General features: G+C 45.5%; 1 protein-coding gene across 1 annotated transcript in view; it reads left to right on the forward strand.

The window, feature by feature from the left end:
• LOC309548243 (uncharacterized protein) overlaps positions 1-18,001 on the forward strand; it is a 73,780-nt gene extending 55,779 nt beyond the window's left edge. The window contains exons 10-11 of the mRNA XM_082248194.1: positions 9,209-9,400; positions 17,686-18,001. Of these exons, the coding sequence (XP_082104320.1) occupies positions 9,209-9,385 (177 nt within the window). The 3' untranslated portion in view covers positions 9,386-9,400; positions 17,686-18,001. The remainder of the gene's footprint in view (positions 1-9,208; positions 9,401-17,685) is intronic.
• The last annotated feature ends 1,035 nt before the right edge of the window (positions 18,002-19,036 follow it).

The following is a 19,036-nucleotide window of genomic DNA, read 5'->3' on the forward strand; positions in this document are numbered from 1 at the left end:
CCTGTCATCTTCATCCCCTCTGCACCCCTCTGCCAGCTTCCTTCCATCACATCCCATCCCCTGTCATCTTCATCCCCCTGCACCCCTCTGCCAGCTTCCTTCCATCACATCCCATCCCCTGTCATCTTCATCCCCTCTGCACCCCTCTGCCAGCTTCCTTCCATCACATCCCATCCCCTGTCATCTTCATCCCCCTGCACCCCTCTGCCAGCTTCCTTCCATCACATCCCCTGTCATCTTCATCCCCTCTGCACCCCTCTGCCAGCTTCCTTCCATCACATCCCATCCCCTGTCATCTTCATCCCCTCTGCACCCCTCTGCCAGCTTTCTTCCATCACATCCCATCCCCTGTCATCTTCATCCCCTCTGCACCCCTCTGCCAGCTTCCTTCCATCACATCCCATCCCCTGTCATCTTCATCCCCCTGCACCCCTCTGCCAGCTTCCTTCCATCACATCCCATCCCCTGTCATCTTCATCCCCTCTGCACCCCTCTGCCAGCTTCCTTCCATCACATCCCATCCCCTGTCATCTTCATCCCCCTGCACCCCTCTGCCAGCTTCCTTCCATCACATCCCCTGTCATCTTCATCCCCTCTGCACCCCTCTGCCAGCTTCCTTCCATCACATCCCATCCCCTGTCATCTTCATCCCCCTGCACCCCTCTGCCAGCTTCCTTCCATCACATCCCATCCCCTGTCATCTTCATCCCCTCTGCACCCCTCTGCCAGCTTCCTTCCATCACATCCCATCCCCTGTCATCTTCATCCCCCTGCACCCCTCTGCCAGCTTCCTTCCATCACATCCCCTGTCATCTTCATCCCCTCTGCACCCCTCTGCCAGCTTCCTTCCATCACATCCCATCCCCTGTCATCTTCATCCCCTCTGCACCCCTCTGCCAGCTTCCTTCCATCACATCCCATCCCCTGTCATCTTCATCCCCTCTGCACCCCTCTGCCAGCTTTCTTCCATCACATCCCATCCCCTGTCATCTTCATCCCCTCTGCACCCCTCTGCCAGCTTCCTTCCATCACATCCCATCCCCTGTCATCTTCATCCCCTCTGCACCCCTCTGCCAGCTTTCTTCCATCACATCCCATCCCCTGTCATCTTCATCCCCTCTGCACCCCTCTGCCAGCTTCCTTCCATCACATCCCATCCCCTGTCATCTTCATCCCCCTGCACCCCTCTGCCAGCTTCCTTCCATCACATCCCATCCCCTGTCATCTTCATCCCCTCTGCACCCCTCTGCCAGCTTCCTTCCATCACATCCCATCCCCTGTCATCTTCATCCCCCTGCACCCCTCTGCCAGCTTCCTTCCATCACATCCCCTGTCATCTTCATCCCCTCTGCACCCCTCTGCCAGCTTCCTTCCATCACATCCCATCCCCTGTCATCTTCATCCCCCTGCACCCCTCTGCCAGCTTCCTTCCATCACATCCCATCCCCTGTCATCTTCATCCCCTCTGCACCCCTCTGCCAGCTTCCTTCCATCACATCCCATCCCCTGTCATCTTAATCCCCCTGCACCCCTCTGCCAGCTTCCTTCCACCCCTGTACCCCCGTCATCTTCATCCCCCCTGCAGCCATCTGCCAGCTTCCTTCCATCACATCCCATCCCCTGTCATCTTCATCCCCCTGCACCCCTCTGCCAGCTTCCTTCCACCCCTGTACCCCCTGTCATCTTCATCCCCCCTGCAGCCATCTGCCAGCTTCCTTCCACCCCTGTACCCCGTCATCTTCATCCCCTCTGCACCCTTCTGAAAGCTTCCTTCCATCACATCCCATCCCCTGTCATCTTCATCCCCTCTGCACCCCTTTGGCAGCTTCCTTGCACCCCATCCCCTGTCATCTTCATCCCCCCTTCACCCCTTTGCCCGCTTCCTTCCACCCCTGTACCCCCTGTCATCTTCATCCCCCTGCACCCCTCTGCCAGCTTCCTTCCACCCCTGTACCCCCTGTCATCTTCATCCCCCCTGCAGCCATCTGCCAGCTTCCTTCCACCCCTGTACCCCCTGTCATCTTCATCCCCCTCTGCCATTTTCCTACCACCCCACTGTCATCTTAGTCCCCCCTTTACCCCTCTGCCAGCTTCCTAACATCCCACCCCCTGTCATTCTCATCCCCCCTGTACCCTTCTACCAGCTTCCTTCCATCCCAACCCGTCATCTTCATCCCCCTGCACCCCTCTGCCAGCTACTTACCACCCCACCCCCTGTCATCTTCATCCCCCTGCACCCCTCTGTCAGCTTCCTTCCATCACATCCCATCCCCTGTCATCTTCATCCCCTCTGCACCCCTCTGCCAGCTTCCTTCCATCACATCCCATCCCCTGTCATCTTCATCCCCTCTGCACCCCTCTGCCAGCTTTCTTCCATCACATCCCATCCCCTGTCATCTTCATCCCCTCTGCACCCCTCTGCAAGCTTCCTTCCATCACATCCCATCCCCTGTCATCTTCATCCCCCTGCACCCCTCTGCCAGCTTCCTTCCATCACATCCCCTGTCATCTTCATCCCCTCTGCACCCCTCTGCCAGCTTCCTTCCATCACATCCCATCCCCTGTCATCTTCATCCCCCTGCACCCCTCTGCCAGCTTCCTTCCATCACATCCCATCCCCTGTCATCTTCATCCCCTCTGCACCCCTCTGCCAGCTTCCTTCCATCACATCCCATCCCCTGTCATCTTCATCCCCCTGCACCCCTCTGCCAGCTTCCTTCCACCCCTGTACCCCCGTCATCTTCATCCCCCCTGCAGCCATCTGCCAGCTTCCTTCCATCACATCCCATCCCCTGTCATCTTCATCCCCCTGCACCCCTCTGCCAGCTTCCTTCCACCCCTGTACCCCCTGTCATCTTCATCCCCCCTGCAGCCATCTGCCAGCTTCCTTCCACCCCTGTACCCCGTCATCTTCATCCCCTCTGCACCCTTCTGCCAGCTTTCTTCCATCACATCCCATCCCCTGTCATCTTCATCCCCTCTGCACCCCTTTGGCAGCTTCCTTGCACCCCATCCCCTGTCATCTTCATCCCCCCTTCACCCCTTTGCCCGCTTCCTTCCACCCCTGTTCCCCCTGTCATCTTCATCCCCCTGCACCCCTCTGCCAGCTTCCTTCCACCCCTGTACCCCCTGTCATCTTCATCCCCCCTGCAGCCATCTGCCAGCTTCCTTCCACCCCTGTACCCCCTGTCATCTTCATCCCCCTCTGCCATTTTCCTACCACCCCACTGTCATCTTAGTCCCCCCTTTACCCCTCTGCCAGCTTCCTAACATCCCACCCCCTGTCATCCTCATCCCCCCTGTACCCTTCTGCCAGCTTCCTTCCATCCCAACCCGTCATCTTCATCCCCCTGCACCCCTCTGCCAGCTACTTACCACCCCACCCCCTGTCATCTTCATCCCCCTGCACCCCTCTGTCAGCTTCCACCATTGTACCCCCTGTCATCTTCATCCCCCCTGTACCCCTCTGCCAGCTTCCTACTATCCCACCCTCTGTCATATTCACCCCTCTGCCAGCTTCCTTCCACCCCTGTACCCCCTTTCATCTTCATCTCTCTGCACCCCTCGGCCAGCTTCCTTCCACCCCTGTACCCCCTGTCATCTTCATCCCCCTGTACCACTCTGCCAGCTTCCTACCATCCCACCCCTCGTCATCATCATCCCCCATGCACCCCTCTGCCAGCTTCCTACCACCCCACCCCACTGTCATCTTAGTCCCCCCCTTTACCCCTCTGCCAGCTTCCTAACATCCCACCCCTTGTCATCCTCATGCCCCCTGTACCCCTCTGCCAGCTTCCTACCATCCCACCCCCTGTATTTTTCATCCCCCCTGTACCCTTCTGCCAGCTTCCTTCCATCCCAACCCGTCATCTTCATCCCACTGCCAGCTACTTACCACCCCACCCCCTGTCATCTTCATCCCCCTGCACCCCTCTGTCAGCTTCCTTCCACCCCTGTACCCTTTGTCATCTTCATCCCCCCTGTACCACTCTGCAAGCTTCCTACCACCCCACCGTCATCTTCATCCCCCCTTGTACCCCTCTGCCAGCTTCCTACTATCCCACCCTCTGTCATATTCATCCCTCTGCCAGCTTCCTTCCACCCCTGTACCCCCTTTCATCTTCATCTCTCTGCACCCCTCTGCCAGCTTCCTTCCACCCCTGTACCCCCTGTCATCTTCATCCCCCTGTACCACTCTGCCAGCGTCCTACCATCCCACCCCCTGTCATCTTTATCCCCCCTGTACCACTCTGCCAGCTTCCTACCATCCGACCCCTCATCATCCCCCATGCACCCCTCTGCCAGCTTCCTACCACCCCACCCCACTGTCATCTTAGTCCCCCCCCTTTATCCCTCTGCCAGCTTCCTAACATCCCACCCCCTGTCATCCTCATCCCCCCTGTACCCATCTGCCAGCTTCCTACACCCCACCCCCTGTCATCTTCATCCCCCTGCACCCCTCTGCCAGCTACTTACCACCCCACCCCCTGTCATCTTCATCCCCCCTGTACCACTCTGCAAGCTCCCTACCACCCCACCCCACTGTCATCTTCATCCCCCCTTGTACCCCTCTGCCAGCTTCCTTCCACCCTTGTATTCCCTTTCATCTTCATCCCTCTGCACCCCTCTGCCAGCTTCCTTCCACCCCTCGTCATCGTCATCTCCCATGCACCCCTCTGCCAGCTTCCTACCACCCCACCCCACTGTCATCTTCATCCCCCCCTGTACCCCTCTGCCCGCTTCCTACCATCCCACCCCCTGTCATCTTCATCCCCCCTGCACACCTCTGCAAGCTTCCTACCACCCCACCCCCTGTCATCTTCATCCCCCCTATACCCTATGTTTAATGATATTTGATTAAAGAGTAATCAGTTAGAGGAAATTCTAAAGACTGTGAATAGTTCATAGTATTTAAGGCTCTTAATATATGCAATCTATACAGTTAATTTCTATCGCTTGAATTATTTTTCCCATTTTGGGAGTGAGTGGGGCCTCATGTCTAAGATTTGCCTAAGGCCTCACAAAGCCTAGAGCCGCCTCTGTCTGCCAGGGTTAAATAGTTTGTTTCATCCCCGTAACTTGATACATCTTCAAGAGAGCTTGTTCTTTTGAAAAACAACAGACTTACTGGCTGGATCTCTATCATTTTCTTCTATCGGAAAATAGAAGAAAACACAACAAAGAAAACAAATGTAGCTATTACATCTAAGAATTTGTACACTTAATTTATTAAATGTTTGCTTCTGGGTTTAATACTGCTTTAGGCTCCCCAAGAATTTCCCACTCTTGCCCATCAGCCTACAGATAGGATACTCCCACTGCAAGCCTTCAGCTTTCATCAAGTGTGTGGCAGATGAGCATTGAGGCAGCAATCAGATTATTATACTAGCTTCAAGCCAAAGGTTGCATGCTGGAGGAAGTCTCTGAATTCAGAGTGGTAGCAATATATGTTAGACACTGTCAGGCAAGATGATCCCCTGTCCAATAGGGCCAATATAGTTCCATCTATGACACTTTCTGGCCAGTAGAGGAGTAGCATAGCATGGAACATGGATTCATGTTCATAAGTAAGCAACCACTGAGCATTGCCAAGGGGGCATTCTTAATCTCTCTAACACCAATGATGGAAAACTATTCTTCCCACTGACACCAATGTTGGAGCATGTCCCCCCCCCTCCCGCCGCCTTCCGTGACTTTGCTCGGGGCTCCCGTCCCACCGGGTCGATCGGGTCTCCGATGACGTAACACGGAGGCGGCGTCCATGACGTCTCTTCCGGGTTACTGTGCTGCAAAAAGCGGCAAATTTAAAAAACGGCTGTATGTAAAAACGCCGTTTTTGGTGTTTTGCATACATGGAAGTGTAGTGGAGGGGTCTAGGGTCTTTTAGACCCTCGATCCCTCCCTAAAGAGTACCTGTCACTACATATTGGTGTCACAAGGGATGTTTACATTGCTTGTGACAGCAATAAAAGTGATCAGATTTTTTTTTAAAAAAACCTGTAATAAAGTTAAAACAAAAAATAAAAAAAATAGGAAAAAAAAAAATTTTAGCCGCCCCGTCACCGTTAGCTCGCGCAGAAAAAAAACCGTATGCGGAAGTTGAGCCGCGAATGAAATCGCTGTTCAAACAACACATGTGAGGTATCGCCACGATCACCAGAGCGTGGGAATAATTAAAAAAAAAGAGCTACACTCTAACTCTAAACTGGTAACCGTTAAATAAATTTAAAGCGTCGCCTATTGAGATCTCTATTGACCGTAGATTGTCGCCATCCCACGGGGGGGGGCGCAATTTTAAACCGTAACATGTTGGGTATCTATTTACTTGGCTTGACATCATCTTTCACAATATACAAAAAAATGGGCTAACTTTACTGTTTAGTATTTTTTAAAAGCAGTGAAATGTGATTTTTCAAAATGTTTCCAAAAAATGGCGTTTTAAAGACCGCTGTGCAAATACCGCGTGCCAAAAAATATTGCAATGACCGACATTTTATTCTCCAGAGTCTTTGCTAAAAAAAATATATATAATGTTTGTGGGTTCTAAGTAGTTTTCTAGGAAAAAATACTGGTTTTAACTTGTGAACAAAAAGTGTCCGAAATAGGGCTGGGGCTTAAGTGGTTAAGCTTTTCTGCTAAAGCCTTGGTACATATATTGGATTAAACAAAGTAATTAATTTACCCTCACAGACAATATAACCATTTATATCTACCTGGCAGACAATAATCTGCATTTTATGGATTATTCCGACTGTTATTCTCCTGCAGAAAGAATAAACATCGAAATACATAAAAGTGCACACCAAGTTGTCCTAAAGAAAAGAAAAATATTAATAAAATTACATTTAAAAACTGATCTAACTCTCATGGTTATGTTATCGCGGGAGAAATACTATGGCAAAGACTATTGCATTTGGCCTATTATTCTAGGCAGACAAAAATCACCAAGAGAATGTGGGGTTGATTTATTAAAGACAAATAAACTGTGCACTTTGAAAGTGCAGTTGCTCAAAAGCTTAGTAAATGAGGTAAATCATCACTTTGCTAGGAATACCCAACAACCCCACATGAAAAGAAAAAAAAAAAAAAACAGCATTTTTGCTTGCACATGATTGGAAAATGGAAGTCAGCAGAACTTCTGCTTATTTACTAAGCTCTGGAGCAACCCACACTTGCACAGTGCAACTGCACTGTGCCAAGTGCACAATCTATTTGCCTTTAGTAAATCACCCCTATCTATTTGTGTGTGAATATATATTATATTTACCCGTCAAGTATACCAGGTAGTCCTGGAGACGATGGCCTTCCTGCTGAAATCTATCAAACTTACTCTGGGTTGTTGATGCCGAAATTATTAGAGGTGTTTCAGAAGGCTAGGGAGGTGGGGACCCTTCCGGAATCTATGACCTGGGCGAGCATCATACTGCTGCTTAAGCCTGATAAACCTCCCATGGACCCAGGATCCTACAGACCCATCTCCTTGCTTCAGGCGGATGTCAAGTTGCTGGCTAAAGTTTTGGCGCGCAGAGTTAACAAGATTATAACGCACATTATCCATGAAGATCAGGCGGGATTTATGCCTAATAGATCTATGGCCCTTAACCTGCGTCGTCTTTTTGTTGCGCTTCAGATGCTGGCGGACAACGCTGGCGGACAGGCGCAGCTTTTTTCCAAACCTAACAAGCGTTTCCCGACATATAGACTGCTACAAAAAATTTGGGACAAAGCTAAACAACTTCAACAAGCCTTAGGTTACACTGACTTTAGCCCGATCTGGGATAATAAGACTTACCCTGAATTGAGTAAATTGGACCAAGCGGACAGATGGCGAGCATGTGGGGTGACTCATCTTATGCATGTTTTGCGGGAGGGGTCAATGCTGACTTTTGAGCAGCTTAAAGAGCGCTTCTCGTTGCCGGACAGTATGCGGTTTTATTACTTTCAATTGCGGCACGCGATCCGGCCCCTGTTTTCTTCCTTATGCAACAGTATACAGACACCAAGGGCTTCATTTCTGGCTGCTACGCCTCTCTCCTGGGGTTGTTCTTGGAAATATACCCGAGCTCGGCTTGTGACCGTTGGAGCGAGGATGTGGGAAAGATCCCGGGAGAGCTGTGGGAGGAGGCTTTGGAGGTAGTTCGTAGCTGCTCTCTTAATGTCTCTCATCAGGTGTCGCAGCTTTACATCCTACTTAGAGTGCATCACACCCCCCTGAAGCTACATGCCATGGGTCTTCGCGATAATGGTCTCTGTGGCCGATGCCGGAGAGAAACGGGGGATTTGATTCACTTGGTGTCCAAAGTTGCACAGGTACTGGTCCACGGTGATATCTGCCATTAACGGGGCTCTGGGGGTGGATATCCCTTGAGATCCCAGACATTGTATTCTTGGGATGTTGGAGTCGATAGTAGAGGATAGGTTTCTGAGAGAGGCCGCCACTCGGGTGCTCTTTAAGGCCCGTTTACTTATCCTAAGACATTGGATAGCACAAGCAGCACCTACGTATGGGATGTGGCTGGAACAGATGGCTTCCACTTTACGTATGGAGAAGGTTGTTTACCAACATAGGGGGGGTGCCACAGAAATTCTCTAAGGTATGGGGTGCATGGTTAAATAGTCCCCTGATGATCTAGTTCTGGACCGTTTGTTATTATAATTCCTGGAGGTGGCACTCGGGTTAATTGGTCATTTTTGGTTCACTTGACGGGGTTGGGAGAGTTTCTTGCATTTCCGTATGCTCTGTTTTTCTTTTCTTTTATATGTATTGAATTGTATTTATATACGATAAACTTGGGGGGTGAATGGCATGGTGTGGCCTAGGCATTGTGTATGGTTTGCTGTAGTCATCCGACAGTGTTTCTTTTATTGAATGTAATGGTGTGAATTTTTCTCAATAAAGCTTTTTCTTGATTTAAAAAAAAAAAAGTATACCAGGTAGGCTTTAAATTGGCTGTGGAGCAGGCCCTCAGAAGATAACTGCCAATTAACGGGTTTTTATTGTCTTCTGAAAATGGCGTCTATCTATGCAGGAGATTTGTGTCCTGGCTGATGAGGTGTCCTTGTGTCTACTGACCACTGAAGCTGGGACATCTTTACTGGCCACATTCTTGTCCCCCAACAGTTTGACAGACAGTACACCTGTACAGGCTGCTATACAACATACTTTTTTGGATCTTGACATTTAAAACCTCTAATTTTCCTTTTGCAGGACTATCTGGAATATACTAAATTTCAGAAACGAATGCCTCCCCCTAAAAACTGTTCTCAAAATCCAGGTATGGGTCGACGCCTAGACCCAGAGGTCTCACAGGTGAACAAATTTAACCCTGGTTTCATAAAATTACAAAATACAGTCCAGTTGCCAGCGGGTCCATATGGAAAATAAAGGTCTAACCGACAGGTAATTTCTTTATATTGTAAGATCTTCACAATTTTTTCCATTTCTGTTAAATTTGTTTGTGATTACTTGAAGAACACTTAAAATCTGTGCTGCCGCAACACCATTCTTGCTGTTTGATGTTTTTTGTATTTTCTATGTTCCCCTGTTTGCTCCTTCTCTTTTGTTCCAATTAGTATAGTCCCTTTTTGGTCACTCCCAGCCACTCCATGCTAGAATTTTGTTTCCTTTTTATGCTTCAAGAGACTAGAATAACATCCTCTGTAGTCTACTAAGCTTAGTTAAAACTGCAGTGGATTCTTCTTCTGTGTCTTCTTGGAGATTTAAACTTTCTGTGGATCTTGTCAATTAAGCAAGTCACCATTACACGATGGGTCTCAAGAGGTAAGTCTTTTGTATTTGGTGACATTTGAGGCAGAACACTATTTTTACTTATAATGGCATCTGAAAACTGTATTAGGCTAAGTGCAATCCTCATTCCAATTTTGCAAACTTTCCATTAGCTGCCACTCAAAGACTTGTGTTCAGTTCCCTTTGTCCATTAGCGTTTCCAAACAAGATTAAAAGGGGAGATATTCCTGAAGGGATAGCTAACATGTAGAAGGCTCAGTGTTATTATTATTATTATTAGACTTATATATTATATATTATTATATATAATAATATATATTATTATTATTAGGATTTATATAGCGCCAACTGTTTGCGCAGAACTTTAAAATAAAAAGGGGGGCAGTACAATTACAACACAGTGCAATACAGAGGAATTAGGAGGGCCCTGCTTATGGAGCTTACAGTATATCAAGCACCACATCCTTAATAAAAACACTAGAAAATCAAAAAGAACACTGTGTACTTTAAAGGAGTTGTAAAGTCAGAAGTTTTTTTTTTTTTATCTTAACCTCCCTGGCGGTATGATTCTTTCCGATTTTAGGTGCTGAAAGTGGTACCATTATTTTGCATGTAATTCTTAAGAATGAGCAGCCCAAACCAACTATTTACATATGATTTTTTTTTTACTGTGCGTTCTTCTTTATAACATCTCGGGTATGATAAAGTTTGAAACACAAAATCCTAAATTATAATATAATAAAAAACTATAAATAAGATAAAGTATGTATGTATATATATATAAAGTACAGTAAAACTGCAGGAAAGGGCACTGGGGCAATCTAATGTGAATTTATTCTATTTTGCAATGTACCAGTGTATTTGGTGTGTTTTACTTTTGAATTTGCCGCCGATTCCACCCCCCTGCAAGCGTCACGTCGCAGGAGACGGAAGCCGGGGCACAGAGAGCATCGGGAGCACTTTTTTAGTCAAAATTTTTTTATTTAACATTTTTTTATTTTGCATTATTTGCACCATCACTTGCACTTTTGCACTATATTTATATTATCTATTATAGTGTGTGCATTTGTAATTTCCTATTGCATTTTTTAAGTTCTATCCATCTGTGAATATATTTATAATTTGTGCTCCTGGTTTTTTAATGCCATATATTTATTAATTTATTTACCTACCCACGGCAGCGCCATCTACCTCACTTTTATTTAATTGAATTAGTATTTCTCTTTTAAGTCATACCTCGAGGTGGGCAGCAGCCTAATATTTTTATCCTAAGCGCGGATTTTAGTACCATTTATTTTGCAATGTACCAGTGTGTTTGGTGTGTTTTACTTTTGAATTTGCTACCGATTCCACCCCCCTGCGAGCGTTACGTTGCAGGAGACGGAAGCCGGGGCACAGAGAGCATTTAGAGGAAGATCCGCTGCCGCAGACCGCCCGCAAGGTAAGTAACCCCTCTACCAGGATCCAGCGATGCTTCTGGCGGTACCCTGAGTGTGGCTCGGGGTTACTGCTTTTGGCACTGAAATTTAACCCCCAAGCCACACTCGGGAATACCGCAAGGAAGGTTAAAGCATTCTATGCTTTAAGATAAAAAGCCTTCTGTGTACTTACCTGAGCCCCCTCTTTATCCAGCGATATCCACGAGTGCCTCAGCCATCTGGGACTCTCTCTCCTGATTAGCTGAGACACAAACTCAGTTATCCAATCATGAGAGAGAGGGGTGGGGCAGAACAGCAGCTCTGTGTCTGAATGGATACATGGAGCTGCAGCTCGGCTCAGGTGCCCCCATAGCAAGCTTCTTGCTGTGGGAGCGCTCAACAGGAGGAAGGGACACGGAGCTCCAGCCAGGGACCCAAGAAGAGGAGGATCCAGACTGCCCTGTGCAAAACCAACTGCACAAAGGAGGTAAGTATAACATGTTTGTTATTTTAACCTCCCTGGCGGTATGATTCTTTTGGATTTTAGGTGCTGAAAGCATGTAATTCTTGTGAATGAGCAGCCCAAACCAACTGTATACATTTATTATACATATTATGTATACATATATTATATATATTATATATATATATATATATATATATATATATATATATATATATATATATATATAATGTATACAGTTGGTTTGGGCTGCTCATTCACAAGAATTACGTGTATATATATATATATATATACACGTGTGTGTATATATATATATATATATATATATATATATATATATATATATGTATATATATATATATATACATATATATATATATATATATATATATATACATATGTATATATATATATATATATAATATGTGTGTGTGTGTATATATATATATATATATATATATATATGTATATGTGTATATATATACGTATATATATATATACTGTATATATATGTATATATATATATATATATATATATATATATACATATATTTACATAAAAAGTACAGTAAAACTGCAGGAAAGGGCACTGGGGGGCAATGTAATGTGATTTTATTTTATTTTGAATGGTATCAGTGTGTTTGGTGCATTTTACATTCGAATTTGCCGCCGGTTCCACCCCCCGGCGGACGTCACGTCGCCGGAGACGGAAGCCGGGGCTCGCAGACGATCGGGAGAGAGCTCCGCCGCCGCACACCGCTCGCAGTCTTCGCTGGATCCCGGAGAAAAGGTAAGTAAAACCTCCTCCAGCATCCAGCGATCTTCTTAGCGCTACCCCGAGTGTGACTCGGGGTTACCGCTTTTGGCACTAAAATCTAACCCCGAGTCACACTCGGGAATACCGCTAGGAAGGTTAATAGAAAAAAACGAGACTTTACAATCAGTTTAAGGTGCTGAAACACAAATCTGCTTCTTCAAGAAGACTTCAAGGGATGTAGGATCTAAACAGTCATAAGAAATAGAAAAAATATACACAAATAGTACAAGAATACATCATAGTACATATTGCAATAGAAATGTTCCCTTTCTTACTCACTGAGGCCAAGTTCCAATCTGCCACAAACCCAGATTAGGGGAGAAGCCTCTCCACCATCAAAACCCCCCTGGGGCAAGTGCAGGGGCACCCCACAGGAGTAGCTAAGGTAAAAAAAAAGCATTGGGATGTAAGGCACTATTACTACACAGATGTAACACCATTAGCCGAAAAAAAAAAAAAGAAAATTGTATTAAAACCTACATAGGGGGATTAGATGAATGGAGTGATCAGTTTTGTAGCAGCTTAAATGGGAGTAAACCCTCTTTTTTGGCACTTGTACCTACAGGTAAGCCTATAGTAAGATTTGCATGTAGGTATAGTGAATATCTCCTCAAACCGCATGGTTTAGGACAGCCGTCACTAAATGGCGGCCCGCGGTCCATTGGAGGACTGCACGATGCTTCCGCCCAGACCACGAGGCCGCTACCTGTAATCAGCCATTCGTTTGCTTGGCCCGCGGGTGTCCCAGCAACCAGTGACGTTCTGTGTGTGCGCTACGCCCCACTCCTTACTTCATCTTATTCGGCTCCCGGCTCACTCCCAGCCGGTGTCCTGTCGGGCTGGGAGTAGAAGCGTGACACGTGCGCCCCGCCCCCCTGCTCCTGACTGTGGCTCCCTCTAACCCGGGCGTGACATTATGTGCGCGCCCGCCCCCCTGCTGCTCGCGGCTCCTGGCTCCAGGTATGTGGAGCACATAAGGGGAGAAAGCAATGTGGTCCCAAATTTAATAGCTGCACTTGTTAAAGCTTATGAGAAAGGTTTATAAAAGTGCAGACTGATGGGCATATTTTGTTGTGCTCATTAGAGTGCCCCATAAAAAAAGAATGCACCTTAACATAAAATATGCCCATCACAGTGCCCCCTAACATAAAATGTGCCCATCAGCGTGCCCCCTAACATAAAATATGCCCATCAGCATGCCCCTTATTTTATGTTAGGGTCACGCTGATGGGCATATTTTATGCTAAGGGGCACTCTGATGAGCAAATTTTATGTTAAGGTGCATTCTAATGGGCATATTTTATGTTAAGGGGCACTCTAATGGGCATATTTTATATTAAGAGCAACGCTGATTTACACGTTTCGTTTTGCCCATCAGAGTGCCCCCTAACATAAAATGTGCCCATCAGCGTGCCCCCTAACATAAAATATGCCCATTAGCGTGCCCCTTATTTTATGTTAAGGGTCACGCTGATGGGCATATTTTATGTTAAGGGGCACTCTAATGGGCATATTTTATGTTAAGGGTCATGCTGATGGGCACATTTTATGTTAAGGGGCACTCTAATGGGCATATTTTATATTAAGAGCAACGCTGATGGACACGTTTTGTTTTGCCCATCAGCAGCATGCCCCTTAACATAAAATGTGCCCATCAGAGTGCCCCCTAACATAAAATTTACCCATCAGAGTGCCCCCTAACATAAAATGTGCCCATCAGAGTGCCCCCTAACATAAAATGTGCCCATCGGCGTGCCCCTTATTTTATGTTAAGGGTCACGCTGATGGTCAAATTTTATACTAAGGGTCACACTGATGGGCACATTTTATGTTACGGGGCACTCTAATGGGCATATTTTATGTTAGGGGGCACTCTGATGGGCATATTTTATGTTAGGGGGCACTCTAATGGGCATATTTTATGTTAAGAGCAACGCTGAAGGACACGTTTTGTTTTGCCCATCTTTCTGAGTCATAGCACAGACTTCAGATTCGGACCTCGGCCCAAAGAAAATGTTAGCGACCGGACCTCCTTGAATTTTAATTCATTACCCCTGGTTTAGGAGATATTCACACTGCATGCAGCCAGTGATTTCGCCAGCCAATGCGCTCTGAATGGATGGTATACCTGTGCTGTCCCTTCAGATATCCGTGATGCATACTAACACAATATGCCTTTACCTTGCAGGGGGAGATTTACTAAAACTGGTGCACTCAGAATCGGGTGCAGTTGTGCATGGTAGCCAGTCAGCTTGTTGAATTAAGCTTTGGCAATAAAACCTGAAAGCTGATTGATTTGTTTGCGGATCTGCACTATATTTTGCACGGTCCAATTTGAGTAAATAACCCCCTATCTCTTGTGGTTACTCTTACCAAAAAAGGTAATAGTGGAAAACACTGGATACTTATGAAAACTCTACAGGGGTTACAAGACCCTAAAACACAAAGATCTTACCAAAGACAAGTCCCTTATATAGATATAATTTAATGGTCCAGATGTGATCCTAATTTATGAGTCTATCAGTGGTTTAGGATCAGCTGAGAAAATGGGTTTCCATCTAAAAAGTAGAGATAAAGGACAAATTATTTAAATAACGTTTAAGGAAGATCTGTGTGAATTTTTTCTTAAATATCTTGACCCCTGTTCTCATCCATCCACGTCACATTTTCGTTCCACTATCCCCATATATCACTAACCCCTTCCATATCCCATACAACTCCAACATATCACATCCACCAGTCCCAAAAATGTTCCCACCTTCAAATCATCCTGCTATCCATTCACTCCAACCCACCCAACCCAACATGCATCCCTCAGCCACACATCAACAATTATCTCATAGTTACATAGTTACATAGTAGTTGAGGTTGAATAAAGACAACAGTCCATCCAGTTCAACCTGTGTAGGTGTGTGTGGCTGTAATCATCTCACATACCCCTTAATTTTTTGAGCCTTGAGATGTACGTCCAAGAGTCTTTTGGAAGTAGCCATACTTCCTGCAGTAACCACCTTTTGTGGTAGAGAATTCCACAGTCTTCTAGCCCTAACAGTGAAGAACCCCCTGTGTTGCCTGAGGTTAAAACGCTTCTCCTCTAATTGCATTGTATGTCCTCGTGTCCTCATGCAATCCTTGCGAGACTGAATAGCTTTTTTCTATGCCGAGATCACCATTGAGGTATTTGTAAATTGCTAACATTCTGCCAAACCTCATAACCTCACAATAGTCCTATCACATCCACAAGGCTCAACCAGCCAAGCTAAAACATGCATTATACTAATTAGACAAAAACCCATCCTACTCATTCACATGCCCCCAAAAGGCATCTACCCCCAGCAGCTGCAAGTGCAAGAATTTTGCAATCCTGATGGTAATGTCACATGGTATAAAAAATATGTTTCTTTCTAGAGCAGCAAGGTGGAAGAAAAAAAGTAATATTAGGGATGAGGAATACATTTTGGTCATGGCTGCAGATCAACTTTAACTATCCTAAACAGAAAATGAAGGTTTCCATAAATGCTTTAGGACTGCTGCTTGAGATTTGCTGTAAACGTTGTTAAAGTTTAGGTTTACACAAATTGATTTTTTAATCATTACAAGGGTCAGTACATACATTCAGTGAAAAGTGTGCTGTTGGCTGCTGGTTAAGTTGAAATCTGAAGTCCTCTTACTCTCCCCTACCCCCACAGCCATAATCTTCCAGTGCTGCAGGGGTACACGCCAAGTGACCTGTCATAGGCACTTGTAAGGTCAGCACTCCCCCATTCACAGAAGCTGTACTATAGCTTCCAAGAATGAAAGTAATATATGAATGAAGGATGGGTTGGTAAATGAAAGGTCCACCTCCTCCACTCATAGGCCGTGTTTCATTGATGGAAGCTATTTGTATAGCTTCTATAAATGAAGGAGGGGGAAGAAAGTGCAGGCATAGTTGGCATTCTTGATGAGTGCTTATTACAGGCACCTAGGCTCATGGCAACCCTCGCAACACCTTAAGATTACGAATGCAAGGGTATGAGGAGATCAGACGACTTCAGATTTCCGCACCTAGCAGCTCAAAGGCCCTTTCACATTTAATGTAAGTAGCATCCCTTGTGTTGATTTTTTTTAAAAAAAACTTTTTTTAACCAGTTCAGCCCCAGAAGGTTTTAGGCCCTATTTTGCGATTCGGCACTGCGTTACTTTAACGGACAATTGCACTGTCGTGCGATGCTGTACCCAAACAAAATTTATGTCCTTTTTTCCCACAAATAGAGCTTTCATTTGGTGGTATTTGATCACCTGTGCAATTTTTATTTTTTGCGCTATAAACAAAAAATGACCGACAATTGGGAAAAAACAATATTTTTCACATTCTGCTATAGGACATTCCCCAAAAAAAATTAAGAAAAATTTTTTTTTTTAACATTTTAGGCCAATTTGTTTTCTGCTACATATTTTTGGTAAAAAAAAAATAGCAATAAGTGTATTTTGATTGGTTTGTGCAAAAGTTATCACGTCTACTAACTACAGGAAAGATTTATGTCATTTTTATTGTTAAACACAGCGGGAGTGCAGCTCTGGTGGCGCACGTGCGTGTTGCCAAGACCACATGCACTCCAGTCACGTATTACTACGTGACCGGACGCAGGGGAGCCGCTCTGCCGCAGTAATATTACTGTGGGCGGTCGGCAAGCGGTTGATAAACTTAGGCTTTAAAGTGGTTGTAAAGACATAACATCTTTTTACTTTAATGCAGTCCCTGCATTAAGGTAAAAAATGTCCAGGCATTTGTATTACCACTCCCCCCCCCTCCTTCTTCCAAAATACTTTTATGAGTCCTCACTCGATCCGGTGCTGTGTATGCCTGCAGTGGCTCTCTCCCTGCATTCACAGTACAGAGAGGCAGCATCAAGAGCTATTGGCTCCTGCTGCTGTCAATCAAATCCTGTGAGCAGGGGGCGCGGACGAGGTTGTGTGTTTGTGTGTGTGACTTCCTATGGTGGCACATTGAAAAGAGGAGGACTCAAGAGCACTTGACCTCAGAAGAAGAAGTTTGGGAGCGCTCTGTGTAATACTATTGCATAGAGCAGGGAAGTATAACATGTTTATGTTTAAAAAAAAAAAAAAATGTAGTCATTACAATCAATGTAATACTTTGTAACCCTTGCTGTATGCACTGCTCACATGCAAGCTGAAGCCTGTAGGCACAAGACTAATTTTCTTCTCTGTAATACCAATAACCATGTTTTTCTTTTAGAGAGACTCCAATTTTTTTACAACAATGCGCAATATTAAGTCAACATTTATGCAAGAGAAGAAATTGCAAGATGCATTCAAAAGCTACATACTAAAGGCTTGCATGCTAAAGGCACAACAAATTCCTGAAGAACTTGCACGCAGAAGATGCTTCATATCATTCGTTGTGATTTGTATCTATTGCTAATTACATTTTTCAGCTATTCTTTTTGCTTTTTCTTAATATTCTTCTGATATAATTTTACATTACCTACTGCAGCTGCAATAAATATTATAATAGATGTAATCCCCGCAATAAACATTATCATGTTAAATAATTCTATTTGATCTGGTCTGATTGATATATAGGCACAAGGGACATAAAATTGCACATACACTCCTTTTAGTTGTCTATTTTAGTTGTCATTAGTGTTGAGCGAACACGGACTGTATTATTCGTGTTCGTACCGAATAATTGGATTTTTTGTACCCAAAAGAGCGCCAAAGCATGCAAAACCCGGAAATAAAACGACCGAACACGGATTTTTACCCGAACATACAGTAAAGTGTCCGTGTCCGTGTTCGGTCGTTTTATTTCCGGGTTTTGCATGCTTTGGCGCTCTTTTCATGGCGGGCTTTCAACAGCCAATCAACAATCGTTTAACTGGTGTGCCTTAAGCCATCCCAGCCATGCCTGCAAATGTCTCAGTAGCTGTGATTGGCCGTCTGAAGCATGTGACCAAGTCTTTATAAGTTCCAGGCAGCCGCAGCGTCTTCATTCTGCTGCTTAGAACAGGGACAGAGCACACATCAACGTGCTGGCTGCTGATTAGGGAAAGACAGGCAGGAAAAAAACATTTGTGTCCGGATAGAATTGAGGGACAGGTCGGAGTGTTTAGGCAGGGCGAGTTGTAGGCATTTTAGGGATAGAGTCTGCTGAATTATAGGGTCAGTGTCTTCTACAAAGTACAATCGATATTGCTTTGTGGGGGGTGGGGTGACTCTGCACTCAATCCTGATCTACGATCTCTTCTCAATCCTGTTAGGGAGAGGCTGCTGCTGCTGAATTTTAGGGAAACTGTGTTCTACAAACTACAATCGATATTGCTGTGTGGTGTGGGATAGGAGATAGGCAGGTGTCAGTGATCCACATCCATTTTTCTGTGTGTGAGCTGCAGTGAACACAATCTTTTTGGGCTGCAGTGAACACAATCTTTTTGGGGTGCAGTGAAAAACGTCCTTTTTGGGGTGCAGTGAACAAAATCTTTTTGGGGTGCAGTGAACAAAATCCTTTTTGGGGTGCAGTGAACAACATCCTTTTTGGGGTGCAGTGAACACAATCTTTTTGGGGTGCAGTGAACAAAATCCTTTGT

This window comes from Pelophylax lessonae (assembly GCF_965119305.1).
Source record: "Pelophylax lessonae genome assembly, chromosome: 2".
NCBI lineage: Eukaryota > Metazoa > Chordata > Amphibia > Anura > Ranidae > Pelophylax > Pelophylax lessonae.